General features: G+C 58.0%; 1 protein-coding gene across 1 annotated transcript; it reads right to left on the bottom strand.

Annotated features, from left to right (window-relative positions):
- Positions 1 to 2,093: 2,093 nt before the first annotated feature.
- On the bottom strand, positions 2,094 to 15,085 carry EFNB1 (ephrin B1). Its single transcript, XM_006215230.3, has 5 exons — positions 14,152 to 15,085; positions 5,262 to 5,539; positions 4,430 to 4,522; positions 4,097 to 4,225; positions 2,094 to 3,986 (listed from the first exon to the last, which is right to left on the bottom strand). The coding sequence occupies exons 1-5, from the start codon at positions 14,277 to 14,279 to the stop codon at positions 3,571 to 3,573; spliced, it is 1,044 nt and encodes a 347-aa protein (XP_006215292.1). The 5' UTR covers positions 14,280 to 15,085; the 3' UTR covers positions 2,094 to 3,570.
- Between the last annotated feature and the right edge of the window lie 224 nt (positions 15,086 to 15,309).

Below are 15,309 nucleotides of genomic sequence, written 5' to 3'. Positions count from 1 at the left end.
GGAGGTTCACACCTCCTGCCTCCAGGGAGCTAAGCTTGGTCCCTCCCTGACCCACACAGATGGTAAGAGAATGGGGTAGCGGGTGGCTCCTGTTCTTCAAGATCCCCAAGGAAGCCCGCTTGCTCTGTCTCACCTGAGACAGAGCATAGAGCAGGGGGATGCAGTAAGTCCCCTGGCCTGCCAGCTCCCCAAGGCCGAAGGAGAACCTCTTTCTAGCAACTTCTATTTGCTCCTGGTGTAGTAAAAGGCCTGGGCTCCAAGCCGAGTGCTCGCGTTCACTTGAGATGTTTTTGGGCAAATCGCTGCCCCTCACAAGGTCCCAGTTTCCTCATCCCAAATATGAGGCAAAGAACTTCCCACCTTCCAACATCACAGGGAAGTTTCTGAAACTCAATGAGATAACAGGCGTCAAGGTGTTTTTTTAAAAGTGGCAGGCACTGTCCAGGTGAAGGACACTGTTACAATAGGGGCACTGTCACAAGAGCACTGTGTGGCTGGCACAGCATGGGCCCTGAGCTCAGAGCAACAGCAGCCATGGCACCCAGGATGGGGCAAATGACAACAGCAGTTGCAGAACTTCTGGGCTGTTGGAAAGGCTGCCTCCTACTTTTTTTTGCCCTCTCCCAGAGATTTCACTTCACACTCCCACAGCTATTCCCAAGGGGCCCCCAGGAACTCAATCCCCACTGATAGGGTGAGGGTAGCTGCTGTCCTGGGTCAGAGTGGGGGAGTGGGGTGGGGGGGCCAGGGGACCACCAAAGGACGCTCAGCTGGTGAAGTGTGGGAAGGATTCAACCCAACCCGGTTCAGGCTCCCCCCTCAGGTAGAGACATCCATCTGGCCTGAACCAGCCCTGGTTAGAGACCCCTGGCCCAGGCAGGGGCCCCACTCTGGGCAGGCCGTCAAGCAGCAGAGGCCCCATCTGATCCAGGCACTTCCTTTGGTTAATGAGAAACCAAATAAACAGCCTCTGCCCCAGCTGGCTTCGGGAGCACCCCAGCCAGGCCCAGCCCTGCTTGCTCCAGCCAGCCTCCCTTCCCTCCACCCTGCAGGTCCCGTGACTCTCCTCCCCCTGCTTCCCTCTTCCCTCACCCCTCACCGCTGTGCTTGCTCCTTGGCTAGGGTGCTGGGGCTTCCTGCTCCAGATTGCTAACTAACCCTCCCCTTCCTTCCTCCTCCTCCTTTCCTCTAGTGCCTTCTTATCCATTTTTAGCCATGGGGATCCCACTTGTCCTCTCCTGACATCTGTCTCAGCCATTTCCACAGGGAGTACCCCCCTATCCTGCCCTGAAGACCTGCAGGCTGCTTCAGGTCCTGCTAGCTTATATCCCTGCTGTGGGATTGGGGCCAAACCCTCTTTGGGGCCCTCACTACGCTCTTAGGCTGTCAGCCCATGGGAGGGAATTTGGGTGCTGGTGCTCAGGGCTGCTATAGTTTGAGGGCTTCAACTGTCAACCAGAAGCCCCCGAGGATGCCATGGTAAGAGCTCTGGTGTGTAGGAGAAGGAAGACTCTTCTGGCTAAGAAATGAACTGGACAGCCCTGAAGTAGCCTCAGTACCCAGTGGGCCACAGCTGCAGCCCAGCTCTTGGGAATTTATTTCTACCCACCTCCAGGTGTCTTGAGGCAGGGCAGGGCTGGGCCTGCCAGCAGGTCTCAGATCTCACCCCAGCCAGGTAGTGGCAGTACTTGTGGACACACCCAGGTCCCCATGGGAACATCCCCTCCCCCATCAACCCTCTCTAGCTGAGCCTAGTGCCAGACCCGGCAGATGCCCATGGCCTATGCCACAGCAGTAACAGGACAGACAGGAGGATATGGTCACAGGCTCCAGCAGATGAGAGGGCAGAGGAAGTTGTGACAAGTGCAGGAAGGGCACAGAGCACTTGAAACATCTTGCTCTGCTAGGACAGCCACCATCTTCTGACACCTGCCCAGATCACCAGTGTTTTGGGCACAGGAAATCTCATACACACACACACACACACACACACACACACACACACACACGCAGACTCTCTCTCTCACTCACTCACATACTCACTCAGACACATACACTTCATTCCCCAACATCATGACACCATTTTACACCCATTTCTCCATGTGGTTAATTTTTTTTTTAGTTCTCATTTTTTTCTAAGAAAAAAGCAACAAGAAAATAATTCAGAGTTTATACAAAACATCTTTACATTATTTTTTTTCCAAAAAGACTAGTATTTACACAAATGGCAACAGAAACAAAAACAAAAAAACCCTTCCAACTGCCACCTGGAAGGGGCTGGCTGTCTCGCTCCCTCTCCCACCTGGCACTGGGGTGGGCAGCTGGCCAGGAGGCAGTGTGGAGGTGGATGGTGTAAGGCCCAGCTCCTTCCATGGCCACTCTGGGAGCTCCTTCAAGGCACCCGCAAGTGGCAGTCTGTTAGCAGCCGTGCTGGCAAGGAGCCGGGGTCAAAGTGCACGGCGTGCTGGCCCATCCCTGGGAAGCCTCTTCCTCTTTCCAAGCCCCAGCCCAAGATCGGGGGGTTGGCGGGGGCTGGATGGGGAGGGGTACCCACCTGTGCTAGAGCCCAGAAAAGGAGCAGGCCACCTGGCCTTATACCCGCTTGGTTCTCTGCCCTGGGCCTCTTTCCCCACCAGGCTGAAGGATGCCAAGAGTGAGGGGAGAACAGGGCAAGGGGGAGAGGGGGGAACTCCCAGCTCTGCAAGGCAAATAGCCACCTGGGCACCTCACCTCCCTCCACCCCCCATGAGGTCATCTGCCTGCAGCAGCTCTCCTGTTCCCCAGGCAACAGCCAATTAAGACGTTAATTACCGTGAGAGTGAGGGAGGCAGGAGATGCCCAAGAATCCCACAAGGAAGGGATTTTTTTTTGGTGGAAGGGTGGCAGCCACTACCCCACTGCCAAGATCAGCACTGTAGAAGGAGGGTCAGTGGGGGAGGGTGAGACACCTTGCCCAACAGCACTCCTGTCTTCCCTTGTGGGCAAGAACAGCCCTGGCCTGCCCACTCCCCCCTAAAATGCTACAGAGTTTATAAAAGAAATGCCATCCTATGCTTCCCTGCTGGCCACATCTTGCCCCAGGCCCCCAATACTGGGGTAGGCCAGGCTCAGAAAGCCTGGGGAGGGGCTGCCTTTTCCATTTTTCCATTTTCCTTCAAAAAAACAGATGAAAATGAGTTGACAGCTAAAAAATGAACACAAAAACATTAAAAACAGTGATGATAGCGGACAAGCAGTCCTGGGGAAGGAGGAAGGGGGCGGGAGGGGCAGGGCCAGGGGGTATGTCCCTGCCTGCTGTCCATCAGCATCCGACCCTGCCCTCCAAGAAGGGGCGCCCCCGCAGAGCCCAGAGGCCTGGCCAGAGGGGGAAGGCACAAGAGCATGGGGGCTGGGGGCACAAGCACCCCCCTCCGAAGCCCAGGGGGCAGGGCAAAAGGGGGATTATAAAAGCCAAGAAACTACAAAACTAAATACAAAGGTGGGCACAGCTGGCAAGGGGAGGGGCGTGGGTGAGGAAGGAGAGGTGCAGTCCCGGCTGACTGTCCCTCGGGGCCGAGGCCACCGGGGCCCTCAGACCTTGTAGTAGATGTTCGCTGGGCTCTGGGGCGGCATCTCCTGGACGATGTAGACGGGGTGCCCGTAGTCCCCACTCACCTTCTCATAGTGGGGGCAGTAGTTGTTCTCTGTAGTCCGTAAGGGGATGATGATGTCGCTGGGCTCGGTGCCCGCCGTGCCACTACCCGCCTTGGGACTGGCCAGGGTGCTGAGTGAGAGGGCGGGTGCCCGCTGCTGCGTGTGCTTGCGGTGCCGCTTGCGCAGCTTCAGTAGCAGGACGGTCAGGAAGATGATGATGAGCAGGAAGATGACACAGCCGGCGCCGACAGCTGCGAACAACGCCACCTTGGAGTTGAAGAAGCTGTCAGGGTCTCCACTGCCGCTGCCTCCACTCCCGCCTGGGCCACTTTTCTCCTCCTGGTTCACAGTCTCTGTGGAAGGGGAAGGGAGGGGAGGGAGGTCAGTCCAGGAGCCCAGGGACAGGGCCTGAAAGGGCAGCCGAGTGATCCTTCTGCCCTCTGGGAGACACCCAGACACTCACCGTGTTTGCCGTCGGAGTCACTTGGGGAGCCCCGACCGCCGGGGGCCTGCGTGGCCATCTTGATAGTGTTGTCTGCCTCCTTGCTGGGACGGCTGGTAGTCAGCTGCTCTGGTGTCACAGCATTGGGGTCTGGGGGTGGGGAGAAGACAGGTGAGGTTGGGGTACCCCAGCAGCATAGGTGCCTCAGTTACTTAGCAGGGGCCAAGAACAGCCCAGATCCCAGACCTCAGATCCTCTACCCCTACTGGCCCCTCTGCTACCCACATCCCCATGCCCAGTCAGGAACATCTGTTGCACAACCCCAGCTGGGGAGCCCTTGGACTGGGCGCTTACCTTGCCCAACCTTCATGACGATCTTCATGGTGCGTGTGCGGCACACACCTCCCTCCCGATTCTCCAGTCCCTCCAGGCTCCCATTGGATGTGGCTGCAGCAAGAGGCCAGAGCAGTCAGGGGGAGGGAGGGGTCTGCCCAGAAGCCCTACTGCTGGCTTAGCCCGTAAGGATAGAAGTGGGAGTCGGGAAGTTGCAAGCAGCTCCTACCTAGCTGGGAACCTTTCTACTTCTCTCCTCCCACTAGCAACAGAATCTAGGAACTAGCCCCTCCCGCAAGGGTGCTGCTCCCCGATCATGACCAGGCCCTGGTGCTTCTTTCTCAGTGGAAACTTGGGCGAAGCTGCTCAGAGGCAAAGCAATTTGAACTGGTATGCTGACGGAGGCTTCTATGCAGACTGGAAGGAATCCTAGATTAGGGGTCAGGAGAACTGGGTTGGAGTCCCAGTCCTCTCCCTAACTCACTCCCTGTGTGATCTAGGGCAAAAGAAGCCCCTTCACCCCTTGGGGCCTCAGTTTCCCATGAAGAGAATGGCTGAAGCTCTACCAACTCTGCCCTTCCCAAGATTAGAGCTTAGGTGGGCAAAGAAAATAAGAGAGCACCATGAACCGGAGTCCTCTCCCACCCACCTCCTAGAGCCAGGGCGGGCTAGCAGCAGGCCCCTTGGTAAAAGCTGGGGCCTGAATTCTAAGACCAGGCTACAAGGAGAGTACACCAGTCTTCAAAGGGGACCAGATCAGGCCCAGCCTTAACTGTGTGCAGTCTATTTGTGCTACTCAGAAGCTCCCACTGCTATGGGACAGCAGGGAAGCATGTGGTAGGCGGGAACTCACAGGTAATGTAGTAATCGTGGTGCTTTTTGAACTCCAGGCCCATGTAGTTCGGGCTGAACTCCTGGAACTTGATGGTGAAGCGGATTTCCTGCTCTGGCCTATTGCAGGTGACCAGCACGTTGGGGTCGAGCACAGTGCTGCAGGCAGCTGCCTGCTCAGGCCGCACCAGGTACAGCTTATAGTACTCATACGGCCGCCCAGCTTCTGCTCGAGGACAGATGATGTCCAGCTTGTCTCCAATCTTTGGGTAGATCACCAGGCCCTTCCCGCTCAGGAACCTGCCAAGGAGGGAAGAGATCATCAGCCTCAGGATTGGGAGTCCCAGACCATCCCCAGGACCAGGGGAGCAGACGATGAGGGCCAGGCTGGGCCAACTGGGTAAAGATGGCGAGAAGAGGTATTCTGTCCTTCCTCCATCCTCAGGCTGGGGGTGGGGATAGAGAACCACACTGCCAGCAGGGTGTGGAAGGGGTGGCCCATGGGCAAGGCTGCCAGGCTTTGACTGCTTGGCTGGGTGGGGCACTGCCTAGCTGGGGGAGCCCTTTGTCCTAATGTGGCATTTCTGCAGGGGGCTGACGTGGCAGATGGGCTGGGCACCAAGGTGTCAGGCCTGGGCTGCCTGGAGGTGGTAGCCCTGTCCTCCTCCCACCCCTAGCCCGCTCATATTCCTTCACAGCCACAGCTGCCACCTCCCCAGCATATGTGTGTGTGCATGTGCACGTGCACATACACACACACACAGAAACACACGCACGGCAAGCCCACACATGCCCTGGCCACCACCCCCACAGCTCCCAGCCAATGGCTGGTGGTGCTCAACCTGTCTGGGACCCATGTCTTCTCCCCCATCATTGCTAGTCTTGGGCATGATGGGGAGATAGAAACAGGCATGGCCTGGAGCCAAGGGGTAATGGGCACAGTCTCTAGCCAGGTGCAGCTCCACACAGCTCTCTGCACTTCCCACTCTCACTGCCCCTTATCCTACTGGGGCCCATCCCACCTCCATAACGCAAGAGTCTAAATCCCCAAACTTGACCAGTCTCACTGCTAAGAAAAACAGAGGCCCGGAAAAAGGGGTCCGAGCAGGGACAACAGATCATCTAAGACAGGGCCCCAGGAACCTCGCTCACCTGCATTCTAATCCCCCCACCTCCACAGTGCCTCTGCTCCTGATCCTGAGAGGAGATGGACAAAAGTCTCCTGAGCCAGCTTTGTCTTCTAATCCAGAAGGCCAGGCACTGGGAAATAGCAAGGGAGGGCAGCCGTCCATGGCCACCGATTCACATCACCCTGTCCTTGCCTAAAGCGCACAGTAAGAAAGTGGTGCTCTCTCAGCCATGTCTGAGCCTGGGCAGGCTGGAGCTGGGAGTAAGGCAGTATGATGTAGGAGAAAGAAGACAGATTTTGGAGTCAGATAGATGGTGGCTCTTACTAACTCTGAGACCTTGGATGAGCTGCCTGATCACCCTAAGCTTCAGTGTCCTCACTTACAAACTGGAGGTGGGACGAGCCCCACCTCCCAGGATCGTGGAGGGGAGACACAATGGGATATGGAGAACACCCAACACACAGTAGGCACTCAACCATTTGACTCCTGCTTAGAAATAGTCTGGTCTGCTGAGGCAGGAGGCCAATATTAACACCAAGTGGTACCCATGAGCCCAGTCTTACTTCTTGGGTGGGAAATAGGAAAGGAAGATACAGCCCCATCCTCAAGGACTTTACTATCTGGTGTGGGTCAAAAAGCAAATTGCCCAAGCTACAGCCCAGACAGTAGCAGGCTATCTGGAGGCTATGTGCAAGGATGCTGGTTTAAAAGACAAGGGCTGAGGTGGGGAGGTGCGGTAATAGTTCAGTGGTAGAGCTCATGGTAGCATGCACAAGGTCCTGGGTTCTATTCCTAGTACCCCCATTGAAAAAATAAGACAAGGGCTGGAGGCAGTGAGAGGCAGAAGACAGCTCATCCGACAGGATGGTCAGAGATGGTCCGCCAGAAAGAGCTGTATGAAAGCGGGTCCTAGGGGAAGAATAAGAAGTCAACATACAGCAAGAGTGGACAGCAGTGGCTGGGACACAAAACCCAGGCTAGTGATTGGCCTAGTGATGGGTAGAGAGGGGCAGAAGAAGAGGTGGAAAAGCTCAGCTGGGGCCAGACTGAAAGGTGAGGGTCACAGCAAGCAGTGTGGGTTTTCTCCAACAGGGGTCAGACTTTTCTAGCAGGAAGGACAATGAGGGGCTGAAGACAGTGGTTCCACAGAACAAAGCTGATGGTGGAAGACTATGGTCCACTTCCTGAGGGCCTACTGGGAGCTCAGTGTCCTCACCCAGGGGAGAGAAATGATACCCAAGGAGGTGAGTAGGGGAACTAGAGCAAGTAGATAAAGCAGATGAAGAACAGCAGCACTCTCTCCATGGCCAGTGAGGCTCCACCAAGCTGGGACCTGCCATCTTGCTGTGTAGGAAGGTAAAGGCCACAACCAGACGGCCTCCCCTCTTGGGATCTGGCTTTACCATACTCCAGAGGGCTGGGAAGGAAGCAAGCATGGGATGGAGGCCCACACAAACATGGGAGAGAAAATGCCCCCATTCCATGCACGACAAAAAGCCAAGAAGTTTCACTGAAGCCCCCATCATTCCCAAGGTACTTTTTACTTTCCAGTCCTCATACTGGTTCCCTCCAGAGAGCAGGATTAGACAACTTTTAACATCTTAGAGCCAGAAAGAACCTTCAAGACCCACTGAGTCTAGGCTCCTCATGTGAGAGAATGAGTGATCAGGCAAATCTTTCAGTTGAAGAAGGGTGCTCAAAGCCTGTTGAAGGACACTAAATTCACCTTAAAACCCCTAGGGTTTTAAGAGGACCTAAAATATTGGCTGAATCCATATGGACAGCTGCATATCCACAAGACCCTACTTGGAGGTGACAGCAGATAGACACAGGGCCTGCAAAGCTCACTTTTCTAACTATTGGGCCCACCTTACTCACACCAGGGAGTCTTGTCTGCCCTGAACACAGTCTCCCATTGCCCCTCAGGCTCTGGAGCCCTGGAATCAGAACACAGGGCTTCCACCTACTTGGGGTTCTACCTTGAACCCAGAGAAACTGAGGAAACAGATGTCTAAATAGTGGGTGGGGGACGGGGGAGAAGAGAGGACTAGTGCCCCTAACATCCCTCGGACTCTTGTCAACCTCAGGAAACAGGGTTCATAAATATTCATAAGTTCATTTGCACAGCAGCTGACAGAGGGAAACTCACCTTGCCCTGAAAGTGCAGAAGGGAGAGGAGCCTGATCAGACCCGCCTTCTCTGACCCTGGTCCCCTGTGATGGTGCCTTCTCAGCCTTGTCCCCACCACCGCGAAAAGTGCTTCTGGGCCTGCGAAAAGCCCAAGAAAGTGGCGAGGGGCAACCGAGGCCAGGTCTGATGCTGGTCATCCCGCACAGTGGGGACCTTGCAAGATGTACCTTGCCCTTCACACCAGGTTAGGAGTAGGGGCCAGAGAGGAGGAGGAAGAGAGTTGCCCAGTTAGACTCTTTACCTCCCACTTTTCAATAACTACAACTCCCCCCATTATCAAGCCAAGCTTTCCTGCCTGAGGCCACCCCCAGACAAAGCCTTTTTCTGGAAAATAAGGGGATTGACATGGCCCAGCAGGAAGCCTGCAGCGGGTCACCATGGTAACCCCTGAGGCCTTCCCTCCTTAGCCTCTGATAGCCCTGGGACCCCAGGGAGCCACCCCAGGGAGTAAAAGGACTTGGGGGAGGTGGCCTGAGCCTTCAGGCGCCTGTCTGTGGCCTGCATCTTCCTCTCTACCCTAGACCAAGTCTCTCCCCAAGCCTGCCTACTGAGCTCAGAAGTAACGCCATGACTGCTGCAAAGAATCCTGGGAGAGAAGCCTGAAGGGTCTGGGGCCGTAGCTGGTACCGGTACGAGGCCAACTGTCCCCCTACTTCTTCATCGAGCTGAGTGAGCTGAGCCCCTCTCCACCCACCCACAGACAAGCCACAGCCGAAGAGCCTGTAGTTGTGAGGGTCGTGCCTAGAAAGCTGCCCACGTTGTATCAGGTCTACACTTCCCTCTCACCCTTCCCCCAGGCTCTAGGAACTTGTGGTCAAAGAGAATGGCTGAAGGGAGAGCCTGGTCCTAGGCCACACCAGCCCAAGGTTGGTAGAAGACTACAGCCCTGGCCTTGATTCGCTAAGTCTGGCACCTCAGAGCCTGCACCCCCAGGGTGGCAGGACCAGTGGAGGACAGACCCCCAAGCCAGAGCTCAAGCCTGCTCTCATCCCAGCAAGGGCGGGGAGCCCCCAAATTAAAGGCTCCTCTTTCACTCCCCCAGCTCCACCCAGCCCCCGAGGCGGCAGGAGCAGGCCTGGCGTGTCCCAGCAGTGCCCGCCCAGGCGTGGGTGGGCAGGTACAGCAGCTGGGTCCTGGCACACATACAACACTGTCAGAGGCAGGGAAGCCAGGAGAGCCCCAGAGAAAGTCACCCCTCACCACCAACACTAAACTAGGCCTCCCCTCTGCCCCACCTGGCCAATGTTAGGGTCCATGGAGAGCTGAACACCCCCTCCCTTGCTGCCTGCTTTCCATGAGGTCCCTGAGAGGAAATGAGATACCAGGCCCAGAGAGGAACCAAGGCTGCTGTTCGGAGCTCGGGAGCGAAAGTGCCAAGCAGTGAGCTGGCTGCCTCTGGATCAGGTCACCTTGAGCAGGCTGCCCTCAGAGGAAGGCCTAGCAAAGTCAAATGAGGCAGCCTAAGCACTGCTCATCCCACATGGGCAGGGCCTGGGTCACAAGGACAGATGCACGCACATCTGTGAGGTGAGAGGGGAACCCAAGGGGGCAAGAGCCAGCACATCTTCCCAAACCCAGTCTTTCCCAGATTCCCAGGCAGCAGGATGGCATGGAAAGAAGGGCACAGAGCCCAGCTCTCCCCACTATGAGCTGACTGACTTTAAACAAGTCACTTCCCTTTTCTGGGCCTATGCCTCCTCATCTGGAAAATAGGGGCAATTCCAATTTCCCAGGGCTACTGGGAACATCTAGTGAGCTCACATCTGAGGATGCTTTGGAAGGAGCCAGCTGCTGCCTGACTGTTATCACACCAAGCACAGTCCCATTTAGAAGAAGCTGAAAGGAGCTTACTACACGCCTGACTGCTAGCACCCCTACCCAAAATGACTACCACAAAAATGCACCCAGGAGGGGCTGCTATCTACGGAGCACAGGGCAAGGAACCCAGAATGCATTTGGCGGAGCATCCCCCTACCTCAGCTCCTCTAATAATCCTAGGGTAGACCCTACCCCCAACCTGGGGTTCCCATGGCAACCAGCGGCCTCCTGGCTGGCCCACCCGCTCCATAATCCTAACACCAGAAAACACTGATGCACAGTAGTATCAGGGCCCGCCCATCCCCATCCAGCAGAGCCGGTGAGGCAATGGAGAGCCTGAGGGGAGAAAGGGAACCCTCAAGTCAGCCCCCAGACCAGCCTTACAAGGCCCTTTGTGCCCTGGCCTGGCTGCCTGTGGTGGAGGGAGGGAGGGAGGGGAACAGGGAACTTTAGGAGCTGCTGGGTTCCCATCACTTTCAGGCCCCCACCTGTGGCCAATCAGCCACAGAGTAGAAGAGGTCAGGTCCCTAGCCGCCCCGGAAAGGGGCCCCCTGAGCTGGCCTCCCCAGGACTGTGAGCTGGAACAGCTGTGAGGGGGCTGGGGCCAACACTCTGGCTTGTAGCAGGCAAGCCTGGGTTGGGGTCTGCAGCTGCCCCCACCCATGCTGGATGGAGTCAAGGGTCCCGGATGCCAAGCCGAAGCCCCCGCCCCCACCCCCTTGCAGGGAAGGTGTAATGTGATCGCAGGCACATTCTCACTCCCTGGAGGTGGGGGAACCTGAGTGGGGGGCAGGAAGGGGTCAGAACAGGACTGAGAGACTGAACTGCAGCAGCTGGACTTGGCTGAGGACTCAAGTATGAGGCCTGCCGGCTGCCCCAAGCTCTCAGGGGAGGAGGCTGGGGGAGGGGGCTGCCCAGGACCTTCCATCACAGCCCTCCCCCCGACCCAAGAGCACGTGTGTACTCTGGTTCCTCCCAACCTCTACCGGCCCAAATCCACCTCCCCACCCTGCACTCATCAGGCAAAGCTGACCAGAGGGGCTAAGGAGGCAGAAGCTCTTGCTACTCAGGGACTACCACCCTGGAAGGCCCCAGCACCGATTTGGGAAAGAGGCTGGGAGTTTGGAGTCAGCCCTTCCAGCTCCCCGCTCCCAGTCAGGGCTGGGGTTGCCCATGCCCTGGAACCTGGAAACATACCCCCAGCCCCACCACTTCTTTATTTTGATTTTTTCCCAAGGAGGAAGCAATTAAGCAGGGTTTATAGGCACTGGGAGATTTTTTTGGGGGGGGTGAGAGGGGTTTGCCAGCTCATGACAGGACTGAGGAGAGAGACCAAAAGCCGGGAGGAAGAGGGGAGGGAAGAGAGAAAATGAGCCTGTGAGGGAGAGCACGGGCATGTGCGAGAAACAAAAGGACTTGAGAAAAAGAGGCAGAGAGTGACTAAGAGTGAGAGGGAGTGTGAGAAAGAGGGAGAGCGGGCGAGCCTAGCTGGGGAAGGGAGGTGAACGTGGCTCACACAGGGTGTGAGAGGGCGAACCGACCAGGACCTGAGAGGGAGAACTCGGGCAGGAGGCAAAGAGGGAGAGATAGACCGAAAGAGACTGTTTAGTTGAAAGGCTGTGGCAGCCTGAGGCTTGGGCGCGGTGGCAGAGGCAGCCCCCAGCACTCAGAGGGGAGCTGAGGGCACTGCCTTCCTCCTGTCCTCCTGCCCCTCAACCCGCACCAACACACACAGACAGGCTGCATTCCAGACCCCTGAGCGTAGATGGAACTGGGTGGGGGGGGCACACGCAGGGGCACCAGGATCAGGCCCCCACTGTTCCCAGGGTCTGCTCAATTACAGGATGGAATTTGTGCAAGTCCTACTGAGTCCTCAGCCACCACCCCCACCACCCACAGGACGCCTGCTCTCAGCCTGAAGTGGATTGGGGATGGGGGCAGATTTCAAAAAACCTGTAAACTGGCCCAGAGCACTAAAGGCTCAAAACACAAAAAGGGTGAAGCTCAGGGAGATCTTGTTTCTCCCAGCCACCCCCCTCACTCTGCAGGAGGGCTCCTTTCCAGCTGTGGAGCTGCCTGCTATCTCTGGTTAGAGACCCGAGAGAGCAATTAGGTCACTCCCATGAGCCCCTATGATGGGCTACCCCAGGCGGATTTCAGCTCTCCTGGCTCAAGAGAGAGCATTTCCAGCCTCCACCCTTACGGGGGTGGGGAGGACTGGGCACTTCACAACCTTTCCTCTTGGGCTGAGCAGCCCAGGGCCCCCAGACCATTTTGAGTCCCTGCTGTTAGGAGAGCACTGCGTCCAGTTTGGCTGTTAGGTAAGGGAGAAATTCTTGTCAATCCCTTTCCTTGTACTGAGGCGGAGCTCTCTACCCTGACCCTGGTTGAGACATCCCACCCACCAATAAAGAGGACCCTACCTTAATCCAAGAAGAAGAGAACTAAAGAAGCCACCCTCTCAAACTCCAGGGCTGAGAGATGCACGCCCCTGGAACCTAAGAGGCTAAGGCGGACAGGAGCCTGGGAAGTTAGCAGGGAGCCCAGGAGAGTGGACAGGAAGAGATTCCAGATACAGGAATCACAGAGCACAGACAAGGCAGGCCAAGGGCCCCCAGTTCCCCACTAAGTGATATCTGCACACCCCTGGGACCTCCAGAAAGCAGGAAGGAAAAGCAATTTTGACCCTGGGTTCCAACCTGAGTCCTAGATGCCAAAAGAGGAAAAGGTACAGAGGTCACTACACAGCGCAGCGACTCCCACTAACAGCTCAGAAACCACTGAGCCACCGCCCTGAAAGGTGTGTGTGTTGCTGGGGGGTGGGGGTTGTAAAGGGGAAGGAGGAGGAAGAAAAGAAAGGATCTCCTCCAGGTAGCTGCCTCCCCACCCCGTTGGGGAAAGATAAGCACAGCTCCCCAATCTGAGGGACAGAAGGTGGGGGTCCAATGGGACCCGCCTGGGCAGGAATCCTTTGCTCTCCACCCCCTCCCTCCCTCAGCCAGCTCCGCCGCCACTCTCCTCCAGGTCAGCCCTGGAAGCTCTGCCGCCGGCTCCATTGGACCCCCGACGGGCGCTGGATCGAGCCCCCCTCCAACAAAACCCCTCTCCCACTCCACCCCTCTCCACCCGCCGCCTTTGTGAGCCTGGGAGCGGCGCCCGCCCTTCCATGGCCCCAGCAGGGAGAAGCGGGGGGGGGGAAGCTAGAAAAGACGGTAAAGCGAAAAGCTAGGGAGGCAAACGGAAGAAAGAGAAATGAAAATGGGAGAAGCCCGAATAGGGATACAGGCGCTGCCAGCGGCCCCAAGCTTGGGGTCCCGCGCAGCGGTCCCTTCACAGCTAAACAAACGAGGAATCTGTGTTCCGGTCTCGTTCCCCGCCCAGGTCAAGCTCGCCCCCAGAGCGGCTCTGGGCGAAAACCGCCACGTTCCCAGGGGCCCCAAGAGGGGGCTGCGTTCTCTCCCCCACCCATCTCTCCCGTGCGCTCTCGAGCGCTCGGACTCCCAGCTCCGCCTGGCGCGACCATCTCGACTTGATTCGGGACGTGCGGAGGAGAGGGCTGGGAACCCCAGGGGTCACAACCCAGCCAAGTGCCCCCACCCCATCCCGCCGCACCCTGCCCCGCCCGCCCGCAGGGAAACACACTCGAAAAAGCCAGAGACAAAATGGGGCGCCGCTCCTCCTCCGAACACCTTCCCACAGGCACTCGGGGGCACACGGCCTCACCCCAAAGGAGTGCCTCCCACCCTCAGGGACCAGACCAGATAAGTTACTCACTTGGGGTTGAGGGAGCTCCAGGACACAGGCTCCAGATTCTTGGCCAGCGGCGTGGCGAGCCGGCACAGAGCCAATACGACCATCGCCACAAGCCACTTGCCGAGCCAACGCTGCCCAGGCCGGGCCATCTTCCCGGGGGTCAGGCTGCACTTAGGGATCCCCTGGCGCCTCCTCAGCAAAGCTGGCCTCTCCTTCCCGTGCCGCGCTGCGCTCCGAGCCGCTCAGGCGCCCATCCTCCGCAGCCGCCGGCTTTGAAGTGCTCCCCTCCCGCCGGCTTCGGTGTCGCTCTTTTCCGCCCGGCCGGCCAGGAGAACTCACTGGGCAGCCGCCCCCAACCTGGGCATGAGCTGCGGCCTCCGAGGGCTCGGTCCCCTGGCCTCTCCGCCGCACGAAGCGCGACGGGGGCTCTGCGCCCCCGGGTGATCCCGTCCGATTCCGCTTGGCTCCCCGAGACTGTTTGGGACTGTGCGCCTTCTCCCCGACGGGGTCTCCCCGCTGCGGATTCGGTGGCCGCCCCGACGCCTGGACCGTCCCAGGATCCGCACCCCTGGGAAAAAGTGGGAGTCTCCCCACCACACGAGTTCGGTCTGGGGGCTCCCGACCGGGTCGCCCTGGCACGGGCTCCGTTCCTCCAGGCCACACTGGGACTCCGGGCTGCGCGCCCCTCGACAGCTTCTACTTCAGCGCGGGCCCCGCTCAGTGTACTTCGAAGAGCGGGGAGACGTTGCTGAGCGAGCCAGTCCCATCAGTTTGAGCTTCTGAAGCCTCGGCCGGGTGGCCCGGTAGTCCCGTCGCCGAGTCCTAACTCCCCGGCGATTACGCCCGAGGGTCTGCGGCCAGAGCTAGGTTCACACACCTCCCACTGCTGTCCAGCGCGCATAGACTCCCTCCGCCGCCGCTGAGCTGCCTACTCCCCTGCTCAGGCGAACGCAAGGCCAACCCTACTCGTCTTAGCCAATAGCAAGCTCCGTCACGGGGTCCTTGCCCCGCACCACGCCCCCAGAACAGGAAGGGGGCGGGGTTTCAGGGAGCTCTTAAGGACGCCGCGCGGCCGATGGCACCAATCTGAGTGTGCGGCTCGTGTGGTTAGGGGTGGGTCCCTCCTAGTCCTGTTCCCAGAGCGCTCAGCCCGTGGGAAGTTGGTGCTCCTTTAGAATT

This window comes from Vicugna pacos, chromosome X, assembly GCF_048564905.1.
Source record: "Vicugna pacos chromosome X, VicPac4, whole genome shotgun sequence".
NCBI classification, from domain to species: domain Eukaryota; kingdom Metazoa; phylum Chordata; class Mammalia; order Artiodactyla; family Camelidae; genus Vicugna; species Vicugna pacos.
Note: the sequence above shows the minus strand (reverse complement) of the source record. Positions and strands in the feature narration are given on the sequence as shown.

Bases quoted from the DNA above. Each gene is read 5' to 3' on its own strand.
- EFNB1 (XM_006215230.3), bottom strand. From the start codon at position 14,279: ATGGCCCGGCCTGGGCAGCGTTGGCTCGGCAAGTGGCTTGTGGCGATG. The intron at 4,523-5,261 runs GTGAGTTCCCGC...CTCTTGCTGCAG, and splicing joins CCACGATTACTACATTACCT to CCACATCCAATGGGAGCCTG. The intron at 4,226-4,429 runs GTAAGCGCCCAG...CCCCACCCCCAG, and splicing joins CGTCATGAAGGTTGGGCAAG to ACCCCAATGCTGTGACACCA.